Raw genomic sequence first — 26,677 nt, 5'->3', positions numbered from 1 at the left:
TGGGGAAAAAAAAATGCTGTAACATTACTGGCATTGAAAGTTTATTTTTTTTAATTGTTCTTGACAGAGAAAATAGTATTTGCATTAGTGATACGTGCTCAGAATGTTTACACTCAGCATGGAGTGGCTCTGTTGACTGTAACTGGAACACAGGGTTGGAAAGGAGGTCTGTTATCACAAGCAAATGCCTCATATCATTCTGTATAAAGAATTGATTAGTTTTCATCTTAAATCTAGTTAGTTGATCTTCCTTCTTTTCCCCCATTGGAGGGTTGTTCAGTACTTCACTACTCCGATATTAGCGTGTATCTATAAACCGTATTTGCTAGTAGTCAGTGCTTAATCATTTATTCTTGTGCCAGCACTGTTAACAGTTATTGTTACTTTTGCCTATTCTCTTTCCCTTTTCAACACATTCATTCCTGAACAAGGTGCCCAGAACTCTGTGTGGCTTTGTGGGCATGATTTTACTAGTATTTTGTTCAGTAGTAGTATTTACCTGGCACTTCCTGTGATAAAATTTGTCTCTTTTTTTTCTATGCTATTTGATTGGGCCTTGCTTGTCTTGTCACCAGCTGATATGTCTGCCACTAAGCTCTCAATTCATTAAAAAAATAATAGTATTTTTAGCTCACTTTGGATTGCCTTACTATTTGTGTTTAATGTCGTCCCTTTTTTATTATGCCAGATACAAGGAATAATTCCTTCTGTCCCCATAGCTTTCCACATAGTGTTCCAGCCTTCAGTTGCATTGACGCAACAGTCTCTACTTTTCCATGAAAGTTTCATTAGAACAAACCTACTTTGGCCAAGGACATTACTAAAATGTTAAATAAGATTGGTCTCATGACTAATCTTTGAGGAATTGCACAGTTAAATACTATCTGTCTCAAATCATGCCTTTTATGTACCTCCTTACCTCTTTTGCTCTCTGTTTAACACAGCTAAAAACGCTTTTACAGCTTGTTTCGGTTTCCTAACTCAGATTTATTTCTGACATTTATGCAACAAAATGCACATAAGTTAGAACGTTCACTACTAAAATGGTGTTGCCACACAAATAGTAATTTAATAATAACTTAGCTATAAAAACACAAATCATATTTCATAATTTTTGTAGTTTCAAAACACTTTTTGGTTTGCATAATTCTGAAATAAGCCTGAAAATATTACTGCATTCTCAAAGTCAAATTGAATGAAATTATACTCAAATTCAGCTGTAATTTTACCTTAATGCATTATAATTCAGATGTCAGCTTTTTCTTCCATAATTTGATTCCTCTTGGCTATTAGGATTGCTCAGTACTTACTCTGTTTTATTGCACTTAGATGAAATAAATTAAGCTGTATAGCAATATAAAAGATAATATTCATTGTTATAAATTTGGCATTTACATGAATGTAACATCTTAAATTCCCCCTTCATCTGTTTTAAATTAAGTATGAGATTTAAATCACTTATCCTGATTGAGAGCAAGCACGGGAAATGAAGGGACTGGACAATCAAAAAAGTAAACTGAGATTCTGATCAAGGCATTCATTATTGTTGGTGGGAAACAACGTTAAGCAATAATTGATTGCATTCATGTAGACAGAAGAGAAACCTGCCATGAGATAGTATAATATTCATAGTCTGAGAATGATTTTGAACAGGTAGTAAACTGAGAGCAATAAGTACAGCGGTTTTGAACTGCTCAGATACCATGCTAGCTAGCTCTTATAAGAAAAGGCCTTAGATAGATGCGTGTTTATGAAATATAGTACTCAATTTTACATATTACATCCCTTTATCTTTCTTTTTTTTTTAACTAGTGTTCGAAGTGTATGCTTAATTTTCATGCTAATGTATTTCATTTGAACACTGATTCTCTCCATCTCATTCCTTATTTAATGCTGGTTATAATCTCATCCTTTTTTATAGGTAGAGAAATAAAAATACATGTAGGTAAATAACAAAATATTTTTGGCCTGACACTGTTCTTAGATTCAACTGCCTTCAATTATCCTGTGTTAACTCTACTGATGATACTATGTTTATTCCAGAATTACTCTATCATTACTAAACGTGAAACCTTGTTTCTTGTAGACAGGCTTTTATCATGCAGTCTGAAATGAAAAGGGAAAGACAGCTTCAGTTGTCTTAGTTTTAATATGTCCTGTAAATTGCCATATTTTGAAAGATTGTGATTTGAATTTTAGACAAATCCGTTATGGATGATGTATTTAGGATTTTAGATACAATTCTGATGACAAGTTGCCTTAATGAAAGCAAATATGTGCAAAACTTGTTAGCTGCCTCCCCATTCGAACTTTTACATCACTCCTGATGTGCAAAGAATAATAAACATGTTTCCTTTTAACAGAGTCAATGTTTATGATCTTTCTGCACAGCCCAGATATCCATTAACACTTTTCAATGCATTGGAGACTGTGTCACACTCTCCAATCCACATTTTCCTACAACCCCAGTTCTGTTGTGAATTACCTTTTATGCTATTCAACATAATTCATTTTTCCTTCCCACCAAGTCTTCCTGTAGAAACATTTGTCTTTAGGCTAGCCATTTCTCCCTCAGATTCCTCTATATATCTTTGGGCCCTCTTAAGTCCATTGTATGTTCTTTTAGCCCCATCAATTCACATTATGCTCCTGCAAAGTTCATTGTCTGGCTTCTGTTGTCCACCCTGTCCACCCACTCAATCCAATCTCATTCTCTGTGGGTGTCATCAGTCTGTTGGTCCTTAACCACCTTCATCAAACTTCTGTTCCCACAATATTCGTCTTTCATTGGGTCTTCTCTTAACTGTCAAATCCACTCACTGTGCCTTTGCGTAAAAATATCTGTCCTTCACAAACTGACCTTCAGTCATTAGGGTTTGTTGCTCTGGATGGCTCCTGGCCTTTCCACTAATTTTCTGGCTTACCCCTGTACTTGTTCCTCCTTGCTAGTTTAGTGTTTGTGTCTTCTGCAGATAATACCATATTCCATTTCCTCAGCTTTTACCTCCAAACCCTTTGTAGTCCCAACTAGACTCTGGCTGACTGTGAAGGTAGAGATGCTACCCTTTAAGATCAGGGACCTTTTGTAGGCAAGGCAGAGCCATTGAATCATCTGCTCTGTAAGACTTCCATGACACCTAAAAAGGTGTGGTAAATCCAGGGGTAGGTGGCAGGGTCACACTAGTTGATTCATTTCCCATCTCTCTTTTTTTTTGTGACTTTTAAGCAAGTATGTAGCCATGCTATACTGTGTTTCTGTTCTAGAAAACTAGAATAGTAATACATGCAGTTTTGGAAGGTTTCATTCATACTACTTGCTATGCTACATACTGCTTGCTACATACAACATGCTATGTTGATCTTTCATGTAAGTCACTCTGCAGTACAGTTTTCTCTGTGCTTTAATTATGTCTGGTAAAATCTTCAATCAAAGGTTGATTGAAAAACAAAACATTTATGTGGAACTGCATATGTTAGGACCTTAAACAAGGGGTCAGTGTAAGCTAAAGTACATTCTCCATATGCTTTTCAAAGTATTTACATATAAAAAACTTTATTGGAAAGAAGTGCAGGGGCAATAGTAGTTTTTCAGGCTTTGTCTTTGTTATGTTGGTAAAAAGTGTATTATGCTAGTTCATAGATATAATGGATGGCCCTCCAAGATAAGGTTGAGGTAATATAGTACTCAGGAGCATAGAAAAAAATTTAAATTATTCCCTATTTTTCCTTTAAGAGTAACACATCACCACAGTCATGGTGCTGTTTGCATCCCTCTCTTATTTTCTGTGCTCAAACTTTTCAGACAGAATGGCAAAAGAGAAGAAAAGAAGTTTCCAAGAGAAATGATATAAAGCAGGTTTTAATTCAAACATTGAGTTTGTGATAATCATTCAAATATAAGAGTTCCCATATTTATTTATATATTAACATATTCCCATATATTCCCATATATGTGAAGTTACAGTGTGGATGTAGTATTATATAGTCTATGTTTTGCATTGCCTTCAGAGTCCCTTGGCAGCACTCGAGCAATCTGCAATGACATTCCCCTTGCATCCTTGGGTTATCTAACAGGCACTTATGTCTCGAGCAGCCCTGGGAAGCAGTGCTTTGAACTAAGCCGGTTGAAGAGCACTACTGCATTTCCAGCAGCAACGATGCAGCACTGTACCTGCCAAATTGTTGTGCCCCAGATGTGTTCATTTCAGGTCAGTGGAAGTCTCACAAATTCCCTCCATGTTCATGTGTGTTACACATGGCTACCCCTTGTTACAAAACAGACTATTTTCAGCCTTAGCAGAAGTGACTGTTTTACATTGCACTGTTTTAGCGGTCAGTTTGTTTGCTTTTATTATTTTCATGAAAGTATTATACTGTTAGGTTATAACACTCTTTTTCTGCTGCTCAGTTTTAAAGAGCCACAGACTAGGAAAAGATGAATTAAAAAATGTTCCCTGTATCATATTCAAATCACCTCTTGCACTGTAGAAAATTCAAAGGAATTCCTGAAGTAAGATAGAAAAGCAGAGTCTTTTTACTTTCTATTCTTGATGTGAAATCAGAAAAGAGTTTACTTTCTCCCATTTCATTACCAGATAGTCACCAAAGGGGAAGGAAAGAAAAAGGGGGTTGAGGGGGAAGAGACTGTAACTATATACTGATGAATATGAGACTACTTATTCAACAGGAGAGGCATACCAACTTAGTACATGAACGCATTCTCAGATCTATTTTATGCTCTTCAGTTATCTTTGGAATCTTAATCTGTATGTATGTGCTTTAAAAGTATATCACTCAAAGCTTGAAGTCTGTATGTGGTAGAGATGAGCACTTCCATGCCATCCAATCTTTTAAAGCAATTTGATTTTTGGTTAGATAGTCAAAACTTATTTACTGTCAAGTAAATGACAGGATGCTGTATATTTATTTGTTGATAACGTTAAAAGTATTGCAAACCTGATTATTTTGTAAAAACAATTGAGCCTTCATGCTGATGTTCCACTGTAAGTAACAGACCAAGAATTTCAAAGCTACCAATTATTAGCATGTACTTTAGTTTGACAGCCTGACCTAGCACCTGGAAAATGTTCATGCTGTGAAAGCTTGGTGCTTGACACCATAAATTATAAATGAAGAGCTGGTGGAAAAAGTGACAGACTGACTCCGAGAAAGAGAGAATTACAAAGCTGAAAAACATTAAACTGACTGGCTGTGCGGATATTTAATCAAAGGAGATAGAAAGCATTTTATCATCATGAATATAAACCTGGGATATCTCTGGGAGTATTTGTCATGATTGGAACAACTCTTCTTTCTAATAAGTTTTATTTACTTTGGTATATTTTGAGAGGCTGCATTAAAAAAATAAATAAATAAAAATATATAGTCAAATGTTAACCTCATGATTTCCAAGTTGCCTTTGAGTTCTTTCTGGAAGGTTTTTTTTTCACAGTTCTAGACTGCTAGAGTCTTTTCTGTATGTCTTGTACAACGCAGCCATAAAGCCAACTATAGTAAACCTTTCACTTCCAAAGTGTGTAACTTACTAAGGAAATGAGATGCCACTTCAGAATTCAAGGAGGCAAATTGGTCATTTTACTTGAGAGCACTGACACCTTTGAAAGTCTTGACTGGTTCTGCTGTGATATATGCCCACAGCTTTTGGCTCTACTGATGACTTGCCTTAACCGCTACCAGCTAAAACTGTTACTAACCACATCACCTTTAACAAGCTGAAAAAAAATACAAATGTGGGCTTGATAGCCCTCCCCAGTCCTTTGTATTTCTCTTGTTTTCTCAGGTCATTAGGGAGGTCAGGGAGCACGTCCTTGTACTTGAGTATGAATACTAACTTCATCAGGCTTATAGCATTGCCATGGATCTGCAGTGGATTATGTTAATATCTTGTCACTTCTGGAGGCTCATTTATATGATTTGTTGTTAAAACCTAGGTGGTAGTTCAACCTACATCAATGAAACATATGGGGATTAAACTCCTTATGGGTGGATATGCTTTTTCACCCTCTGTGCCACTTCATGGAGACATTGTTAGTTTGCAAGAGCAGGCCAGTCACGTACTGAAACAAATAGCTGGATATACAGAATCACAGAATTTCTAGGTTGGAAGAGATCTCCAAGATCATCTAGTCAAACCTCTGACCTAACACTAACAAGTCCTCCACTAAACCATATCCCTAAGCTCTACATCTAAACGTCTTTTAAAGACCTCCAGGGATGGTGACTCCACCACTTCCCTGGGCAGCCCATTCCAGTGCCTAATGACCCTTTCTGTAAATAAGTTCTTCCTAATATCCAATCTAAAACTCCCCTGGCACAACTTTAGCCTATTCCCCCTCATCCTGTCACCAGGCACATGGGAGAATAGACCAACCCCCACCTCACTACAACCTCCTTTAAGGTACCCATAGAGTGCAATAAGGTCGCCCCTGAGCCTCCTCTTCTCCAGGCTGAACAATCCCAGCTCCCTCAGCCGCTCCTCATAGGACTTGTTCTCCAGACCCCTCACCAGCTTCATTGCCCTTCTTGGGACTCGCTTGAGCACCTCGATGTCCTTCTTGTAGCAAGGGGCCCAAAACTGAACACAGTACTTGAGGTGCAGCTTCACCAGAGTCAAAAAGGCTGGAGATGCTGGGGTTTGAACCCAGGGCCTCTTACATGCAAAGCAAGCGCTCTCCCACTGAGCTACATCCCCTGGCCAGCACCCCTAATAGATCTGCCATTTATGAGCTCTATGAGCCCTCTGCTTTCTGTATCATAGCTTTTCTGTCTGCAAAATAGGCATGACTCCTATCTCATTCTGTGACATAAAAATACTGACTGAATGTAGGCAAGCTCTTATTTAACAGCCTAGAGTTAAGTTATGCTGAACTACAGAAGTAGTAGAAGACAGAGGGTGATAAAGACCCATCAGCTTCAGAGGGTAGGTCTGTGCCACCACTCATCCTCCTGAGGCCAGTTCTGCATCTTGTGGCCACAGAAATGCCTGCCTGCTGGTCTCATTGCTCTTCTTCCTGCATTTGATTTGCTTGTAGGTCACACTTCAGACTCCTGGTTCCTGCTTTCATCTGTGACTGAAGCAGCATGCTCTGAAGCTGCAGCAATATGCACCCTCAAGCACCCTGCCACAAAGCCCAGAGTGGTCCCTTATTTCAGTTCCTCTGTTAGAGATGCTCAAACAGTTCTTCATGGAGCCATGCTGTGAGTCAAGCATGAGCTCTCTTTAGTTGCCTTAGCCTTTGTACCTCTCCTAACATCTTCCTGTTTTATTCCTCAGAGGGACCAAACAGCTTATTTTTGGTCATGGTTATTAAGTAACTACTTGAGTAAGCAGTGCCCATCTATCTTCCCGTTCCCCATCTGTCACTATGAGCTGTTCTCTTCCAAACTTCTTCCTTTAAAAGGAAAAGTTCTGTAATGGTTTTGGTTCTCACTCCACTTGAAAAGAAACAGGTCACCCGTTTGAAGGTATCTCTGTGTCAATTTCTCTGATTTTGCATGGGACAAAGGGAACAAACCCTTAACTATACAATTTTATGCTTCATTAATAGAGGGGCTAGTCTTTGGATCAGTGCAGTGGGAGAAAGAATGGGTGAATAATATAATAACAATATCATAATAATTCTAATAATGTTTCTAATAAGGTGGGTTTGATTATCTCCATCAACTCCCATGTGAAGTTTCTGTACCACTTGAACAGAGGAAATCCCAAGAAATGTAGAGTATAAGAACAATAGCTACAGAAGCATTAACTTCATAACTAGTCTGACTGACAGTTCTGTGTAAGTTTTGGTATATTTTTCTGAAAAATTTTGTGTGTTCTTTTCACTTATGGATTGATGTCATGTAACCTTTTTGTTTGTTTTATCACCACTTGAAAAAAAAAATATTAGTATAGTAAAATAAATAAAAGCAATTTTCATAAAAGCAAATGCATGGAAGAATGCAGAACAAAAAAAGGTTAACAGTAAATTGGAGAGTATTAAATCTAGCATCATGACTTCACCACCCAAGTCACAGTCCAGTAGGATTGGCTTCAACACGCGAGTCATTTGTACTTTACCAGTGAAAGGAAAGAGAAATCCATTTGTCTGAATTTCACTTGTTTCTAATTTCCCTAATGAAGATACAGTCAGGTTAATAAACATAGCTGACAAAACTGTCAGGTGTTCATGTTCATTTAGAAAAATCTGCCCAGTAATCTACTGTTGACATGAACATGATGCTGAACTGAATATCAATTAGCTTTTTCAAGTCAGAATGAAAATTATTACGTAGGACAGCTAGACTCTTATCATAATTTTGTGACTCCTGTTTTTATTAGGGTTAGCTCCTGACTTTGCATCTCCCACATGAAAAGAAAAGCTTAGAAAAATAATATAGATATATGACATAATACCATCTCCAGTGTTATTTTCTGGACCTGTGACCTGCATTAATTTATCTCACATCAGTTTGCCATGAATCCCTGCTGAAAAGAAATGCCTTAGAAATGAAAGCTGAGTCAATGCTTAAGATCACACTGTTTTCCTGGTATCTGAAAAGTCTTTCTTCCCATCTTATACCTTGTGCAGAGTCCAGTAAAGTACAACAGTCTGCTTTTACCGGCCAGGACTTGCTCTTCAATTCTGTGTTTGCTGCCTGTCCTGCGGGGCTGACAGTGCAGCACTCAGCCCCTACTGATGCGTTACAAATATAGGAATTAGTCCCTTCTGGCTGGTCTGTGGACTTGAGAACCTCCTTCTGTCTTATTCCCCTGTTCAGCTGTGCAGTGTTCAACTAAATCACTTTGAAATCACTTTGACGCTGTGCTCCTGGGAAAAAATCTCTATTATAGGCTAGGAGAGAGAGGATATTACCTATTCTGTCTCTATTTCACAGTTACCTGAGGAAAAGTTGGGGGTTCATCTTTTTCTGAAGTAAACTAATTTTTTTCTAAATGTGAATATGCTTTCTCTTTACCTCAATAATTTTATTTTTTTTCTTGTGCTTGTGGATAAGACTCATGTCGGAGAAGTAAGAGTGTGTGTTAGACCTCAGAACAGATGTTTACAATTGTCTTAGGGCAAAACAACTTGTGAAACAGTAAAATAACGTAGTTAAGATTTAGCTGTGTAAAATATGGGTTTGTAACTGTTATCCCCCCAAAAAATCCAGTGTAGAAATTGTCATGTATTTGAGCACAATAGCTACATTTTCTACATGCTTTGGTGCCACTGAATGTGTCAGGATGATGCCCGTGGCTCCACACTGTATTCATGAAATGAAATGTGGCACCCATGTTACTGGGGAAGCCTGTATCTTCTGAATGATGTTGTGTGTCCATGGCTGATAAATTGTTTAATTGCTCCTATTTATTTGGTATGTCTGTATTATTAACAGCAATTGAAGTTGTGTGATATTGAAAAAGAAAGTCAATGTGGAATATCCATTTAATCATTTCTGTCCCTCATAAGTTGCTTTAGAGGGACTTGTACCATTGGAGCAGTCCTATACACATGTGCAGAAAAAACACTAAAACATGGATTGTTGTGGCAGTGTGGAGGTGATGCAATCTGTAGTTAAGTTCCACAGCAAGGAGTTCCTGCTGTAGGCCATCACACAGAGGAGCTCTGAGTGCTGCTGCAAAACAGGACTAAAGGTCATTTCTCTTGCCTCCATTCTCCTGATTATTCCTTTTTTTTTTCTTTTCTTTTTTTTTTTTTTTTTACGTCAGAGAAATAAATCTCACAAGATGTTTCATACAGAAAGCTGCTACAAAGCTTTCATACCTTTCCTTGTCTCAAATAATTTTAAATGCTAATACCTGGTCAAATAGTCTCTATTTTAGTTGTACTGAGACTACTTCAGATGTGAACTCTGCCTGGTTTACGATAATTGTAAACTGTATACTAATATTCAGAATTAATCCATTGTTTCCAAATTTTTTTTTGTTTAGTTAAGCACTTGTGCGCTATTCTACAGGACTTTAATGCTATTAAAACAGACTAAAATGGTGATGGAAATAAATAACATAAAAGTTTACCATTGTTTGGGTGTAAGTATTCTCATAGCTTTAAAATAAGGCCATCTGTCTTTGTTCTTTATCTTACAAATATTAAACTCCAACTTTATAAAACTTATTTTAATTTGTTCAGCATTTCAAATATTTACTGATCCCAAAATTAAAAAAAAAAAAAAAGTATCAATCATATCTTGTCTACTTAAAATGATATAGGCATGTTCAGTGGGCTGCATACAGGTTATAAATTACAAATGATAATAATTGCTCATCAGAGCATTTTAATAAGTATTTGAAGTACGTTGAAGAATTGTTTCTCACAATAAAGTGACATTAGGAAGGAAGTAAAAATGCTATTGTTAAACTAAGAAATGATGGTGTTAAGTCCGTGGCTTATAGCCACAGCCTTGTTACTTTTTAAAAATTTACTGTCCTGCTTTTAGAAAGGCAGATGTTAAAATAATAAAAATAAGCCACAGTAAATGTGACCTATTTTTGTAGACAAAAAGCTGACTGTATGTTCTAATTTTTGTCTTTTTATTCAAATAACACATAAGGACTTCTGTCTATTGTTCCCCAAAGATGAAAGCCAGGGCTTTCTCCAAACAGTAGACTTTTCCAACTACCCATCAGAATTTACGGTGATAATTTCAACAGTAATTTCTAGGTAAAGAAAATATATATGTGAAGTGAACCTTTGCAGTCTTAGTAGACGCTGGTAAAAGATAAAAATGTAAATTCCTTAGTGCTATAGAAATAACAAATGAGTTAGGCCTACCTGTAGAATTTTGAATGTCAAGTTTGCTGGTTTTAGCTCAGATATAACTTTACTTTTGAGATACTGAAACACATTTATTCAGAATCTGAGTATTTTTTCATCCCATTATGGTTGCATGCCTTGTTATTTGGAAATATATGTAAAACTGCATTTTTCTTCATGAAAATATAATTTGTATGTATGTTCATATAGCTCTTCTTTCCAAAGATATAATCATATATTATGCTTATGATTTGTTCTTCTAAACTAAGGTCATGATGCAATCAGAGATCAATTACATGGCATGAATAACAAATAGAAAAATCTACATGTTTGTAAAGGAACTGGCTTATTTCTCTGAATGATGAAAAACTTATAGAGTTGAAAAAATAAGTATTTGGCAAATGAGTTACAAACAGAAAGGAACATATAAGCTTGCAAAAATGATATGCAGTGAGTATAGTAATCAGCTTTGGTCTTAAATATGTTTCATCCACTTAATTGTTCAAATGAAATACCGTGTCATTCCAAGGTTAGTTGCTGCTTCCCTTTCCCTAGCTTCAGGGGGTTGACAGTATATGGAATAATGGTACTGAAGATACAGCGGGAATCAATTGCCTCTGCCTCCATCAGTTCTCTCAGTAGGTACAAGACACTCTTTCATTTTAAAAAATTACATAAATTACATCTCTCAGTGTGGTATCTTCTGATTTTAGGTAGCAAGAATGAAGTAAAGATTTTAGTTTATTTATCTTTCTTATTTATATGGCACAGTTATATAAAAATCTGCAATCCATAATCCAAATTCAACACCATTTTCCACCAAAAAAGCACAGGAAGAGACTGAATACTAAATCAGAGCTTCATCTTGCTTTTTCTATTTAGTACTTAATCCAATGAAGTTATTCTGATGTAACTGAGTGGTCTGCAATGGTTGGCAATGCATACAACAATAGTACAACAAAGGAAAAAGGAAGTCAGAATGAAAGAAAAGCAATGTGAAAAAGGATAAAGCTTTTGGTATGAAAAATGTTGGCTTATATTCTGGCAAGAGATGGAGCAGCCTTCTAGTCTCAGAAGTATGTGCGTGTTTGCACATAAAGGCACGGAGAAGATAATTATTTTGGCTCTGGAGTAGCAGGAGCACTAAGAAAGTGTAGGAAAGCATAAAATAAAAAAGAGAATAAATTTTAATTTCATTAAATATGATCCTGCTGGAAAATAGGTAATAAGGTTTTCTAGGAAAGAAGGTTGAATGAAAAAGGTGGGTAGCAGTGTTTTATGCAAAAGAAATGCTGTTTGTTAGCAAACAGCACAGAGCCACAGGATTTGAAATTACATGTATCCAGGCAATAGTAGGGAACAGTGACATTGAAACAGATAACTGAATCAATATAGAAAACAGGGTAAGTTATTCCTTAAACATCTGTATGGAATAAATGGAAAGAAAAACGGTGCTGTGAGGGAATTAGTTTTTGAAGATGATTACTGGAGACCTCATGTAACTAGGAGTAAAATGCCACCAAGTCAAAGAACAGTTGTCTACCCTAAAAAATATTGCACCCAGTCTAGTAACTTACTGGGCTGGGGAGGTGAGTTTGCCATTAATGAGATGTTGGTATTTATTCATGAAAAATTATTCTGACTTATTTTCATTCATTAGAGTAGAATTCTAATTGTGTGTGTGTGTGCAAGTATGAAAAGGAAAAAGGTCAAAGTCTGGAAATTACTTTTTAAAATTCTTGACTGCAAAATCATTGATACATTAAAACAGCTCAGTCTGCTTTAGAGGTAACATGAAAGCATAAATTAGAAATAAAAACACGTGTAGTAATTAATAGAAAAAGACTACACACATGGAAGTTAATACCCATTAGAAAGTATTAAGTGTAGAAAATTGAAAATTAAACTGAGTGTGTTAGATAAAAGCCCATGTCTCAGAATACTCAGGATAAGGAGAATTTCCTTACTGCATTATGAATAGAGTTATTGTGTAAATAGTATTGAACTATTTTTTGGAAAAGGTGAAGAAAATAAGGTGCTCAGAATAGAGAAATTTAGAAATTAGTAATTTATTCACACAACATGAAAAATAAGGAGTGCTCCCCAGCTGACACAGAAAGTTCTCTTCCAAGAGTCCTGGAAGAATTGGCCAAGGAGATCTCTGGGCTACTGATGGTAACTTTAATGAGTTTGGGGACACAGGGAATTTAAGAGTGCTGGAAGAGCGTAGGTGTTAGAGTACTAGTTTGAACAGAAAAGGGAAGCACCATTAACCAGGAAACTAGATTTTTATAAAAATCAGTGCTGGAGAGGATTTGAGAAGTCATTTAGCTCCCTCTGCCCCAAGGCAACGTCAGTTTATGTAGAAACCAGTGTTTAATGTGTGTTAAAAACCTCCTGTCGTGGAGATTCCCCAACTTCCCAATTAGTCTCAACTATCCCTCTTCTCTACAACTGTAGGGGAAGTAAGGATTTTCCTGTAGTCTAACATAAAACTCTTCTTCCTTATTAACCATTAATAAAGAGAACAGATCATTCTGTTTGGCTTTAAACTGCCTTCGATACACTTGAGGTCTGTGACTGGATAGCCCCTCTAATTTAACCTCCAAGGTGCACGACTCCAGAGTAGTCAGGACTTTCCAGAGCACAGCCTTTCTAGAGATCTCGTTGTTCCTGTTGCTCTCCAGTGTTTTCTTGGCAAGTGATCCTTGTGTTTCTTGAAGGAAGGCACTGAAAACCAGACACAGAACTCCCTTACAAAAGGCTTACAAATGTTGAAGAGAGGGGAAGGATAGCTTTATGTTTTTTACTGGCTCTAATCCTGTTTATTTATCTCAGTCACACAACATTGCTAATACTTTGTTTGCTATGCGATTTGCTATGACCCCCCTATACCTTTTCTGCAGAATTGCTATCTAGACAGGGGCTCCCAGTCCTTTATTACTGCAGCTCCTTAATCTTGCCTAAACCAGATAGCTGTGGCATGCAAAATAATGGAAATGCTGGAAAAGGACTTAGCTGATATATATAGAATGATGTCAGTTCATTTGTTTTATAGAAAACAGGCCTGGTCAAAAACCAAACCATTAAATCATTTTTTTTTTTTCCCAGTTGATTACATGTTAATTGCCAAAGATAACTTGCATATTGCTTATCTCTTCTTTCCTTCTCCCTCAAGCAGACAAACCACAGAGGTAATATGTTTAGATTTTGTAAAGGATGACAAAATACCACGGAGCATTCTGACAGTAGAAAGCTTCTGAAAGTAGAAAGTGGATTTAGCAAATGGGGGTCTAAGAAACCGTGAAGTATTTTTCAGTGACTGGTAAATTGCAGAACTGGAGATGTTCTTTATGCAGCATTCAAAATTCTGACTGGTCAACATCGTTCGTTAGTAACATGGGAATAAAGTCAGCAGCTGACAAAAGAGTAACAGAGTGCTAAGTAAATAAAGAGGATGTGCAGACAGAAACCAGCCTGTATCACTTAGTAAAGGTCAGCCCTTAAAAGTAAAATGTGTTTTAATATAAACAAATGGATCTTTGTATGCTCAAGAAGAAAAATGCAACCTGAATTGAAAAATAATGGTGAAAAGGAGCGATTCAGCAAAGGACAGTGATCTTGATAGATTAGTAGCTGCCTATGAGAGCTGTGCTGCCGTAAAAAATGGGCTGATGTGACTTGGGATATACAAACAGGATATGAAAATTGGGAAGGTTCTTTATCTTAATGAGTATTGTTAGAAGGAATGACTTCAGAATACTTTAGGTGATCCTTGTTTCAAAAAATGAAAAAGGCCATCAAAATTGAAAGAGTGCAGTCACTTCAGAAGAGAGTTGTAACAACTGTCTTGGGGGCTGGAAGTGAGAGACTTGAGAAGCTCAGGGTGTTCATCTTCTAAATGTGAACTGATTACAGATAAGATAAGTAAGTTCTCAGAGCAAAAAAATAGTGCCAGTTTTGTGTGACTCAGGATATCATCAGTCATAACTGCCCTACTGGAAGACAGTGAAACTTTCCATCTGCTATTTGTGCATCTTTTACCCTGCACAGCAGAGAGATCCTACATCCGTGAACCTGGCATTGGCTTGCTGGCCAACCCAGCCAGCAGACAGCTAAGGCAAGCGTGCTGCCAGGGCAAGCAAGTTGTTACAACATACCTAGACAGGGAAAAAAAAAAAAAAAAAAAGTTTTTTTTTTTTTTTTTAAAGTATGCTATCAAGCCCAATATAGAGGTAATGGTGAAATATATTAGTCTATAATGAGTGGAAGGTCAGTCTAGGTGATCTGATAGCCTATTCTGATGTCAGACTATGAGTCCATGAAGTAATTTGGCTGAAATCCTTAATGCTTTTAAAACTCTTAGGTCAGACTGTCTGCAGCTGTGTGAAGAAACGAGAAAAGAAGTGGGTGACGTGAATGTTCGGAAGGCTTTTTCCTTTGTTGTACAGACAAGATTGTGGAGTTCATCTTCAGAGCAGTATTTTGGAATCAGTATTAAAATTCCACGCTGCCAGTCCTCAGAGCTCTGATCATCATAATTTTAAATAAAGCAGTTCCCTCAGGACTGGGCAAAACTTCTAAAAAGATTAATTTCAATTGTAAAGTCTAATAATAGCAATGAAAGACACATCAAAAAAAAATTCATTATGGCATGATGAGTTATAATGGTGTAATATCTGTTAAGGAATATACTGGAAAACAAAGCTGAACACCTAAATTCTATGTATGAACTATGCAGTTAACTAAAACAATAGGTTTATAGTTGGATGTTAAGTCAGGACATTATTGTTGTCCAAGTGACAGCATTCCTGGCTTAGTTACTTAAGGAAAGAAATGCAAGTGCTAAATCTAAGTTGTTTTTATTGAAAAAGATTTTTAAAGGTTCTTCAGTTCATTCTGAATTGGGACATGCATGACTAATGGCAGAACTATGTTCTTTGTTCTTGTTCACTCTGCAAGTTTTACAGTCTGCATCACCTCAAAGATCTGCCTCCTACAGATGAAGGTTAGTGTCAGAAATGTCAATAACATTGCTTAGTTGCAACCAATTTATTTATAGGTGTTTTTTTCATAAATATTAATTTTAGTAGTTCCAGGCATCCGCTTTTCTTATGCTGGCAGCTAATGGCTTGTCCATAATGACCTCTTTGCATGAAGTCTCGTTTAAGAGGAATGGGACATCTTAAGACAGAGAAAGAAGCATAACCAAGTAGGCATGGGGACAAGGGTCAGTAAATATAGCTTCCTGGTTCCATTAACTTTTTGGAGAATGTTCTTATTTTAAACATTGTGTGTAGTGTCTACCGTCTCTTTTCAGCCTCTGTGCATGTGTATTTCCAGTTCCTTAGAAGCTACAAATATTCTACAGCCAGCAAAGAGATGCTCATTCCTGTATGTGAGTCGGACGTATACATGCAAGCATTCCTCTTAGTCTGGATTTTTTTTGGCAGAGTGAATTTTCTGCCAAGGAGCTGTGAGTTGGAAGCTTCTTGGCAGTGCAAATTTGTCTGCCATCAGGTCTGTGCTGCTGGGGATAGACTGTTTCTTAATTACCTCATTTAAAGCTAGCTCGGGTATCTGTCCCACACTGAAGTCTATCGTGTAGATATCTCCAAATCACTGAAGTGTGTGAGGATTTTATTACTTTATCTGTGTCCTCATTTGTATTGCAGCTCCTGTTGATTTCACTGCTTTACAGGGCTTTGTATTTCTTTGTCATAAATGTACTGTTTGCTTGATCTGTCATCATTTGCACATTTTTGACTGGTAATTCTTTTATGTCTTTTGATAGGAATCCTGTTGCAATGGCAGCCTTAATTTTAATGATCTTCATTTCTGACTTTGAAAGTGTTGCTGTTCTAGTTCTGGTTATTTGCTGGTTGGTTGTTTGAATTCTCCAGTTTGAGGTTCTAGCTGATATGGTGGCTATAGGTGAGCATACGTGACCATAAAAGATGCTTAGTAGGTAAAAATATATCAAAAATTGTATTTAGCAAAGTCAGTTATTTGATGGGGATCATTTTGTAAATATATACATGAAATATTAGAACATGGTTCATGTACATTTAAATTTAGTGTACTTTCAGTGATGAATTCACACCACTTTTTATTTTTTTTAATATATAGCTTTGAGCTTTCAGGTAGTACTGGATTAATTCAGGCAAGGAATTAATTAATTCAACCTCCACTGAAGAAATGAATTACTTTTCCTTCCTGTATTTTGGTCCTTGTTCCTTCGAAGTATTAGTTTCGAATACCTCGATATTTATTAAATCACTGCCGTGATACCACAAAAATCATGAAAGCAAAACAGCATATTATACCCTGACACTGCTTACAAGAGTCAATTTCTGCCTGCAGGTCCATAGGTTTTGCAGTAACTTCCTGTGTTTTTTTTTTAATTTATTTAATTATGTATGAAAGAATTAAAATTTCATCATGATATTACTTGATAAATAGCAAAATAGAATCTCAGTTGAGAAGCAAATATATTTATAAATTGCCCATGCTGTCTGGGTTTGCTTGAGAGATAGGGAGGAAGACATGGAGGAAAGAAAACAAACTCCTAATATGAACTGAAATATTCTCAGAAACCAGCTGAGTACTTGGTCTTGGCTATGAAAAGGAGATGTCAAAAACCACTGGCTTAAGTTTTTTGGAGGTGACAGATCCCCAGTACATTGTTGCTTGGAGGGTGATAGAGGAAGCTGATGCTTCAGTAACCAAATTTGAAGATGCTATTCTGACTCTGGAACAAGAGTTTGGTAGCCTGATGTAAACAGCAAATACTACGACAACTATAAATCACAGCTTTGTAAGTAATCGGTAGAAGCAGTGGTCTTAGTGGGGACTGGGATTCAATATTTTGGAAATAAAAGGGTGTGTAAATTAAAAGGTTGAATTTGTCTTTGAGTTATTCACAAAACTTCATAAACTGGTGAAACATTGAAGAAGCAGGGAGTAGAACCCTCCCCTTTGTGGAGTATCCTTTTTAAAATGTCATTTATTTCTTCAGATAAATCATTAAAAATTTAGTTGGTTAATGTTGAGCTTTTTACCTGACTGTAAATTTGCTGATAAGGCTACTTCAATATGAAGTTAAAAGTCAACATACAGCCAAATATAGAACTCTAACTGCTACTAATACGAGAGATGAAGGTGTTAGGCCAAGTTTCATCTAAGAAGCTGGCAAGTCCCAACAGTTTGCATGCTGATGTATCTATTCCATACGGCAAAAAATCATGACCTGACATCTACTCATAATGATGTAAATGCTTTATAGAAACATTATAGATAGCTGTAGAGTTTATTGTCTAAATAATCAATGTGCAGATAAAAGGTGGAAGATAATGTGCAACAGCATAAAACCCCAAAATGTATGTGAAGTGGTATCATGTTCCAGACTAATAGCTTAATTTTTCTCCATCATTTAGCTATCAGAAGGAGAATGGGTATTTGTGGGCTGTAAGGAGGAACTGAGCCTTCAAAACATAGTAACTTGACAATTAAAATCAGCTGCACTATACTATACTTAATTTTATGTTAAATCATAATTTACATTTTTTAAATTAGATTAGAGGGTCAGATTAAACAATTCCATTAGAGGGCAGTAGTACACGTAGGTATGATGTCTCATGTACTACGTATTTAGTTTACAGCCAGCTTCTTTATTGCTATGAGCTGTGTTCTGCATAATTTTTGCATTGTTACTGACAGGAATAGAGATATGATGATAATGTAATTTAACATATTAGAATAGTGCAGAAGTATTTTGTAATATACAATCATGCTCATTCTGTCATATATTAAAAAAAAAAAAAGGCAGAAGATCTGCAAAATAATTATAACAACTTTCAGCATTGTGATACTCCAGCTAAAATACCCACTCCAATGTTTTTCGTCTTTCTGTTCTGTATTATACAACTTGTGCATTGTATAACTTGCATTTATTTCTTGAAAGTTTATGGTGTTTTTTTTTTCAAATGTCTTTCTTTTGAAGATGTTTTTCCTTATTTTCTTGGCTTTAATACCCAACTCCACATGAAGGCTTTCTAGATTTCCAGGCAAAGGATTGCAAAATCATGCTTGCGTATTCAGGCACCATTGAATGATGAGGCATCAGTAATGTGTTGTGATTTGGCAATGCTTTCAGCAAAAGATTTAGTTTTTGTATGAGTGAAATTTTCTGAGACACATGATAATGAAATGTAAACCTCAAAAGCTTAAATGTTTTTATTGTATTGGAATATTCATACTCCAATGTTTTCATTAAAGCTTTAATATTAAAGCTTTAATAGCTTTAAGCAGATGTACCTGGCTGATATGTCCAGTTCATATTGGTTTATACTTTGCTATACTTTATACTTGTATATGTCTAATCAAAACAACACCACAAACATATCATTTCTTTTTCCACTTTCAGTTGTGTTGCTTGATACTACAGCTGCCCTCGGAGAACTAGGATGGAAAACATTTCCTTTAAATGGGGTAAGTCACTCGCTATTTTGGCTTTATTGTCTTGAATTTGGCGTTCCAACAGTACTAAAGTGAATGACTGTTATAACTGAGTGAATATTCTTGTAGTATGGACTCACAGGAAAGATTTTAGTTATTCTCAGGGCTGGAGCAGCCTGTGTTGTAATAACAGGAAGAACAGATGCAAGAATGACATGAATACACATTACTATGCCCTTCTCTGGCTTTTCTGCTTAGGAATCTATCCCATTTAAAAATCTAATTCTAACTGTTACATATCATAAAATTACATATTAAAAGTTCTTATTTTGAAGGATGCATTTATGAATGCGTTTTTGTGAATTAAAAGGAAAAACAAGTTTTGATTTTGTAACATGATTGAAGTGAGGATTAATATGGACTTTAGCATCTGGTAAAATGGTATCAGGTTTGCTAAATCAGGAGAACATTACAAATATGTTAATACCATTAAACCAGTAAAAACCTGTAGAGAAAATATTTAAATAAATAAATAAATTTATATGTTTTTTTTCTTTTTCCCTCCACTTACTGTTCTAGGTCAAAGTTCACTATTCCAGTTTAACATTTTACAGTTTCACTGTGCTGCTAGTACAGATTGTCAGGCACTTAACATTGTGTTCAAGACCTCAGAGAGTTGCAAGTACCTGGTATATTTGGAGGTGGTATGGCTAGATGAGGGTGGGGAAGAGGTGCATTTTTGCTTTTTGAAGTACAGCCATCAGTGCTTTGCCAGAGGCTATGCAGAGTCTGTGTCCTCCTTCCACCCACTTGGTGCACTTAACAGAACATCAGAGGCATTTGAAGTTTGAGTTTTTAATTAAGATACAATGTATTAGAGCATTTAACACCTATCCCATCAGCTACTTATGTCACTATATGTACAGCTCTAGATCACGTGTCATGTGTTTTTATATTAGCAGGCATTCTCTCTTAATTCTTGTGTATGACATAATTTCTTGATGCTCTGAAATGGGCTCAGAAAGTTCTGTTTTTCGAAGTGAGAAATCTTGTTTCATTTTTAATTATTTTATTTATTGTGATCCATTGCAGAAGGAAGTAGAAATTGTCTGTCCTCAGCACCTTAATAACCCATTTTTATAAAATACCTTCTGTGTCTTTGCCTTCAGGGATTTCAAGCAATGTTATGTTTCTTAATCTCAGCCTACTCACAACTTTATGGTGATTTCTTTTTCAGAGTTTTTCAGTACATTGTATTCCTAGACACATTTCAGTCTGTTATAAATACTTCCGTATTTTTCATTTTGTATGCAGTCTCATGCAGTCTACGTTATAATTCTGAAAGTTTTTTTTTCCTTCAGAACTCCTAGACAAAGCAAATATTGTTATATATTAAATTCCTCACAGTATTTTTGCATTATTTGCTCTAGAAAAAAAATAAAAAATGTCAATAAAAAATTCCTACTGGATTGGACAAGGAGGCTGGCATTTGGAAAGAAGACAGGATATAATTTCATTTTTTTCAGTAAATTCTTAAAAGTTTCAGTTACTCCTGTGACAATAACCACAATATAGAAGCATAAAAAGGCAATAAAAGTTGATTTAAAGCATAACTATTACAAAATATCTCTTCTGATTGGTCATTCCTATCCTTAACTTTACTTTTGCACCATGTCGAGGCTTTCAGGGAAATTGCCTTTGCTGCATGTTAAGAACAGGCAGCACATACTAGAATAAGAGAAGCTTACCTTTGAGGCAGTAGTTGGGATTCAATTATTAGAGAATTTCCCAATAAGTAAAATTCAGTTTAAAAAAAAAATAATAATAAATAAAAAGTAGCTAGAGTAAATGTGTGGGAGAAAAGTAGTCTATAGAATGATGAAAAAATACAGAGTAAGGCTTACTGGGGCATTTAAGAGAAAAATCTGGTGAAAATGGTAAGGTAAGAACTGGATAAATGCAGTATGGAGAGGTAGTAACTGTGAACTTCAAAAAAAAAAAGTGTCTAAACCATGCATTAATTAATGTAAGCTGTAAATTATATAAGGTTCATGAGCACTTCAGTGAAGAAGCTTTGCAACAGATTTTGGGGAGTTGTGCAGATGAGAGGAATACGTGATTTGGGGAAGAAGCATGAGCACTTTGGGAAAGAGACTGTAAGCCACTGGTCACATACAGAAGCAGATGACTGGATATGCTGACAAATGAGGTCCTCCATTTCTCTCAGATTCACAGAGGAAAATATCTTAGGTCAGCATGCTGGTCCTGTAAAGTTTGTTGTGAGCACTCAGAGGTAGTGGCAATGCTGGACCGCTGCAGAAAGAAAGAACAAACAGCAAAGCAAAATAAATAGTGGAGACAAATGAATTCTTTGCAATGAGACTTTTCTCACAGAGTTATGCAGAAGTACTGGTTAAAATCAATGTTTGCCAATTTTTCTGGGTTAGTCTCATTCTGACAAACTTCATTAAAATATAGCAAATGTACTTGTTGGTTTGGGTAGTTGATCATACTGAAGAATTGCATACAACTATTAAAATACGCAACATTGCTTATAAAATATTAAATATACTAAAATTAAAAACTAAAGTGGAATATACTTCTAAACTATTCCTATTTAAATTATTGTGGGATCCTGTACCTTATGCAAAGGTGAGAAGATTATTGAGTTTACAAACGTTTTAGGTGATTAACAGAATATTACATTTATATGCTTCTTCATGTCAATTTTGTATGTAGGCTAAGAAACAAAAAGCCAGCATTTGTCTTAGTTGTTACCTGATTCTTTTGAAAAATTAAGGTAAAATTTAAGGTGACCAGGTCACCCAGTTGGTGGATGAAGGGAAGGCAGTGGACGTAATCCTTCTGGATTTCAGTAAGGTCTTTGATACTGTCCCCCATGGTATCCTTCTAGACAAATTGTCCAGCTGTGAGATAAACAGGTTCACATGATACCAGATGATGACCTGGCAGCCAAGAGAGCAAACCACATTTTAGGATGCATTGAATACAGCACAGCCAGCTGGTCAAAAGAGGTGATTCGCTCACTATATTTAGCCTTGGTGCAGCCCGACTTTGAACATTGCATGTGGTTCTGGGCCCCATGATATAAAAAGGATGTTAAAGACCCTTCAATCATCCAGAGGAGCACAATGGCACTGGCGAAAGAGCTGGAAGGCATGTCCCATGAGGAAAGGCTGAGGACAACTGGGTTGTCTAATGTAGATAAGGGAACGCTCAGAGGCAGCCTCATTGCTCTCTACAACATCCTGAGAAGGAGAAGCATAGAGTGAGGCACCAGTCTCTGCTCCCTGGTCACTGATGACAGGATGCATGGGAGTGGCACAAAGCTACACCAGGAGGGTTCAGAGTAGGTATAAGGAAAAAATTCTTTACTGTGAGAGTGGGCAAACACTGGAACAGGCTTCCTAGACAGGTGGTTGATGCCCCATTCCTGTCAATGTTCAAGAGATATTTGGGTAATGCCCTCAACAATATGCTTTAAATTTGGTTATGCCTGAAGAGGTCAGACAGTAGGACTAGATGATCTCTGAAGGTCCCTTGCAATTGAACAATATCCTATCCTATCCTATCCTATCCTATCCTATCCTATCCTATCCTATCCTATCCTATCCTATCCTATCCTATCCTATCCTTATTCTTTTCTTGAAGAGAGACTGGTTTTGGTTTGTTTGCACTTTTGATAGAGACTTTTGTTCAGATACTGTGTAAATTGTACATGCTACTCTAATCAACTATTTTTTCAAAAAGTAAGAGTAAGTGTGGTGTTTAGGTGTGCAACAAAAATGTCCTTGACATATAGTTACAAAGCTACTCTAACTTTAGAACATTTTCAGCAGTAGAAGAATGGGATGACAGTGTTCTTGAGACTGACATTAACAGAAGTCATTAATTTATGGGCTTACTCAGTCTCAAAGAATGTTTCCATTAAATTAAATAGCAACTGAAATATTAATGTTTGGGATTTATGTAATATTGAGTATGCCTCAGCGATTTTAAACTAACAGGCTAGGGTGAAGTAGAAGAAAAATTTAGAAGTAGGTGTTCTTCTGAAATTTGTGGAACCTTAACCTTCACCTCCCAGTTTTTCTATTTATAGCATATTCATAATGCAAAAAAAGGTTGTAAGCTTTCAGCAGTTTTGGTAACCTCCAGAGGCACCTACCCAAGCAAGCGAAGATACAACACAGTGGTTTTTTTTTTATGTGGCATTTGTATGCAGTGCCATCATTTAGCTGCAACGATGAGTCATGCTCAACTGCATTATCTGTTCTTTGGTAATACAATATGTGATTTTACTATTTCATTTTCTTCCCAGTTGTTTGTACAACCTTTCTCAAGTTCTAGAATACAGTACTTTCTCTTACAAACCTATTTTCTTTATTTGCTTGTCAGATTTTTTTCCTTGTATTTTGATTGGGTAATAAATTAAGTGCTTAGAGCTACAAAAATGGATTGTAAAACATTAATATCCTTGAGGTCAATAGAATCAGCTTTTGTTGATTGAGTTCCAATTTAGCCTCTCAGTGACAGGCTGTATAAAAATTCTGCTTTAATACTAAACCATCTGATACTTACTCCATTCATTGTTCTATGCTTCAGAATGAAGATAGAACTTTACTCATCTGTTACTCTGTAACCTTGAAAATGCAGAAGTTTTGCTGGAATTTGTACAAAAACCTGGAAGGAATCCCCTCATAGGTTTTAAAAGAGGTTTTGAGTGAGAGCAAGTGGGCAGGCTGGTTGAGAACGTATGAACCATTATCCGTGGTTACAGCTAGAGTCAATTCACTGAACTGAATTGTATTTGTTAGATTTTTTTCACTACTGTCTGTGGTGCTGTGATCCTTAGAAGGTCTTGTTGGTTTTTTTTTGTTTGTTTGTTTTTTAGCCTCCCCCTCTTCCCCTCTTTTTCTTACGGGATTAATTCAGCAATTAATACCATTTTGAAATTTAGGAAGAAAAGGAAAAAATTTGAAAGCCTAACTGATATGCAGTGATTCTCAACCTTCACTTATCCGTTAGCAGTAATGCTAATAAGCTAATATGCCTTGGACGACTCTAGGTTTGGTCTGTTTGCTTGTTTTTCTTTTCTCACTTAAATTTATTTATCTAATTTTAGTTTTCCACTGCATTAAGCAATGTAACAGAATTTTGTGAATAAAATACGCTTGTGAGTTATGGATTGGTATGGATTGGAGAGCACTGCCATAAGGGCCTGCCTATTGCTGATAAACTTCTACCATAAATATTTCTTTTTAAATCTAAGAACTCTTTATTTTGAAAGAGTTACATCTACTTTGCAAGTGGTAATTTGGAACAAAATGTTCTTATTGGAAGAAGAAAATTAATAATGAAGAATTTCTTTGCTTCTAACATCAATAAAACTTTACACTTCCGTGTAGGCACTTCATAAACTCCAAAAATATTTTAAATGTAGTACAAAAGAAGGGCAAGGTGACACATAACACAAGGCTATGAGAAATTATTTACATGTGGAAGGGGCTTGCAGAAGCTACCTTGACTTATCATTGCAGGGAAAACGTAAAGCCTCAGCAGTAAAAAGCCTACTAGAAGTTTCCTACATTATTTGACAGCTGTGTAAGTGATGAAACTATTTTAATCCCAGTTCCTGTAGTTATCTGAACAACTTCCTTGTAATTTTTTAAAATTGATTTATCCACGGAAGTAAGTCTATTTTAAATATCTTCTTTCTTTGGGTGATCATTTAAGATTTTGAATAACTGTCACTAATATGCAGGTGCTTTTTTTTTTTTTTTTTTTGTCTGTTCCGGATTTGTTGAGACTGAACTCATCAAAGTACCATTTTTTTTTTCCTTCTACCAGACTGATTATTTTACCCTCTGTTAAAATAATTGTTTTAATTTATATGTATCTGTCTACAATTCACTTTTAGCTCCTTCTTAAGTAATTAGAAGACATTGCTAGGGTTTATGGTAACATGCTCTTGAACATCTTACTAGTTTTTGTCATACCACTACTCGTTTACTACTCCTTTTTTTTTTTTTTTAATTTTGTTTGTAATCAGAGCTGATACAGAAGTTTTCCACTACTAACCTGCAAACCACTTCTTTCAGTGTAGCTGCATCCACTCTTCTTTATTTTTTAACAGTTAGCTTTTATTGTGATTGGGCCAGTATACCTACGGAGTATTCTGATTCTTACTCAGGATTTTTAACTATCATCTATTTTCTTAGCTGGACTAATTATTTTTTAGAATATTCTGGATATCCTTTGAAATCACATAAAAATACTTATAAAGAAAGAGATGGAAGCTTAGGCCCTTTCCCTTATTAAAATTATCAATGAGCAAAGCAACTGGCAGAAAAAGTAACACTCTCCCATATGAAGTCTTTGTATGCATAAAGAGTAGAAAACTGTGTAGGAAGTCAAGTTAACTTAAAAGCTAAAAGAAGATGACTTAAAGGAAAGCTGCAAAATAAAAGACTGCTGTGGGAAGTGATAATACAAATAACAGATTCAGCTTGAGGCTCAAGAGAATATAGTATAAGGGGATATAATGTGGGAAAATAAGAAATGTTGGAGTGCTAAGAAAGTATTATAAAGTGAAACCCGAGCAAGTATCTCAAATATAAGACTAACCTGTTTATAACAAACAGTAAGTGAGGTTAGTGCATTAAACATGCTCAGGCACCAGTGTGGCATCGTAAGAAAAAGATAGGGAGTGCTTTGTAGATACGGTGATACCCAGTGCCTACAATTTAGTTCTGCATTTCATGTTATCTTGTTATCTACCAGCAGAAGAGAACTACATGGTACTAAAACATAACAAATAAATGGTACAGATTATAGGATGAAAGAAATGCAAAGTCTCCTAACTATAGTTGGCAGTTGCTTGGATTTGTCTATGAAATAGAAACCAGATGAGTTATCTGTATTTGTAAACAGATATACATGTATTTACATATCCACCTGGCCACATCAATATTGATTTTAAGGACAACTTTGATGTGAAAAGTTCATGTAGCAGTGTGAATTATAATGTCATCAGTACTTTTAGTCTTCACTTTTAATACTGTCTTGTGTAAGAACACAATAGATATTTAAATTCCTTATGACCAGAAAGAACAATGTATCAGTTCACCCTTATATCAGAGGCGGGAAGATTTCAAGCATTGTCATTGTGTTAACCCTGTAACAAGAATTTCACAGTATATATATTTTAAAAGACATCAAGAAGCTTTCATTGGTCATTTATTCCATTAATTAATTAAACCATTGTTAAGAAAAAAAAAAAAAAAGTTTCCTACTGTTTCATTCTTCCTTCTTAGCTTAATATTGTATCTAAGTAGACAAAGTCCTTCATTGCTCCTCCTCCTGTTCTCCAAAATTCAAATCAGCATGCAACTCTTTTTTTTTCAAAAGTACGGACACAAGTA

General features: G+C 35.9%; 1 protein-coding gene and 1 non-coding gene across 6 annotated transcripts in view; one reads left to right on the top strand and one right to left on the bottom strand.

Annotated features, from left to right (window-relative positions):
- EPHA6 (EPH receptor A6) overlaps positions 1–26,677 on the top strand; it is a 521,188-nt gene that overhangs the window by 17,558 nt on the left and 476,953 nt on the right. For all 5 annotated transcript variants that reach the window (XM_068692642.1, XM_068692557.1, XM_068692578.1 and 2 more), the window contains exon 2: positions 19,204–19,268. In XM_068692642.1, the coding sequence (XP_068548743.1) occupies positions 19,204–19,268 (65 nt within the window). The remainder of the gene's footprint in view (positions 1–19,203; positions 19,269–26,677) is intronic.
- Positions 6,641–6,712, bottom strand: TRNAA-UGC (transfer RNA alanine (anticodon UGC)). Its single transcript has one exon. It is a non-coding gene; the product is annotated as a tRNA-Ala (tRNA).

Source organism: Anas acuta, chromosome 1, assembly GCF_963932015.1.
Source record: "Anas acuta chromosome 1, bAnaAcu1.1, whole genome shotgun sequence".
In the NCBI taxonomy this organism is placed as follows: domain Eukaryota; kingdom Metazoa; phylum Chordata; class Aves; order Anseriformes; family Anatidae; genus Anas; species Anas acuta.
The sequence above is the reverse complement of the archived record's forward strand: the minus strand, read 5'-3'. Positions and strand labels throughout refer to the sequence as shown.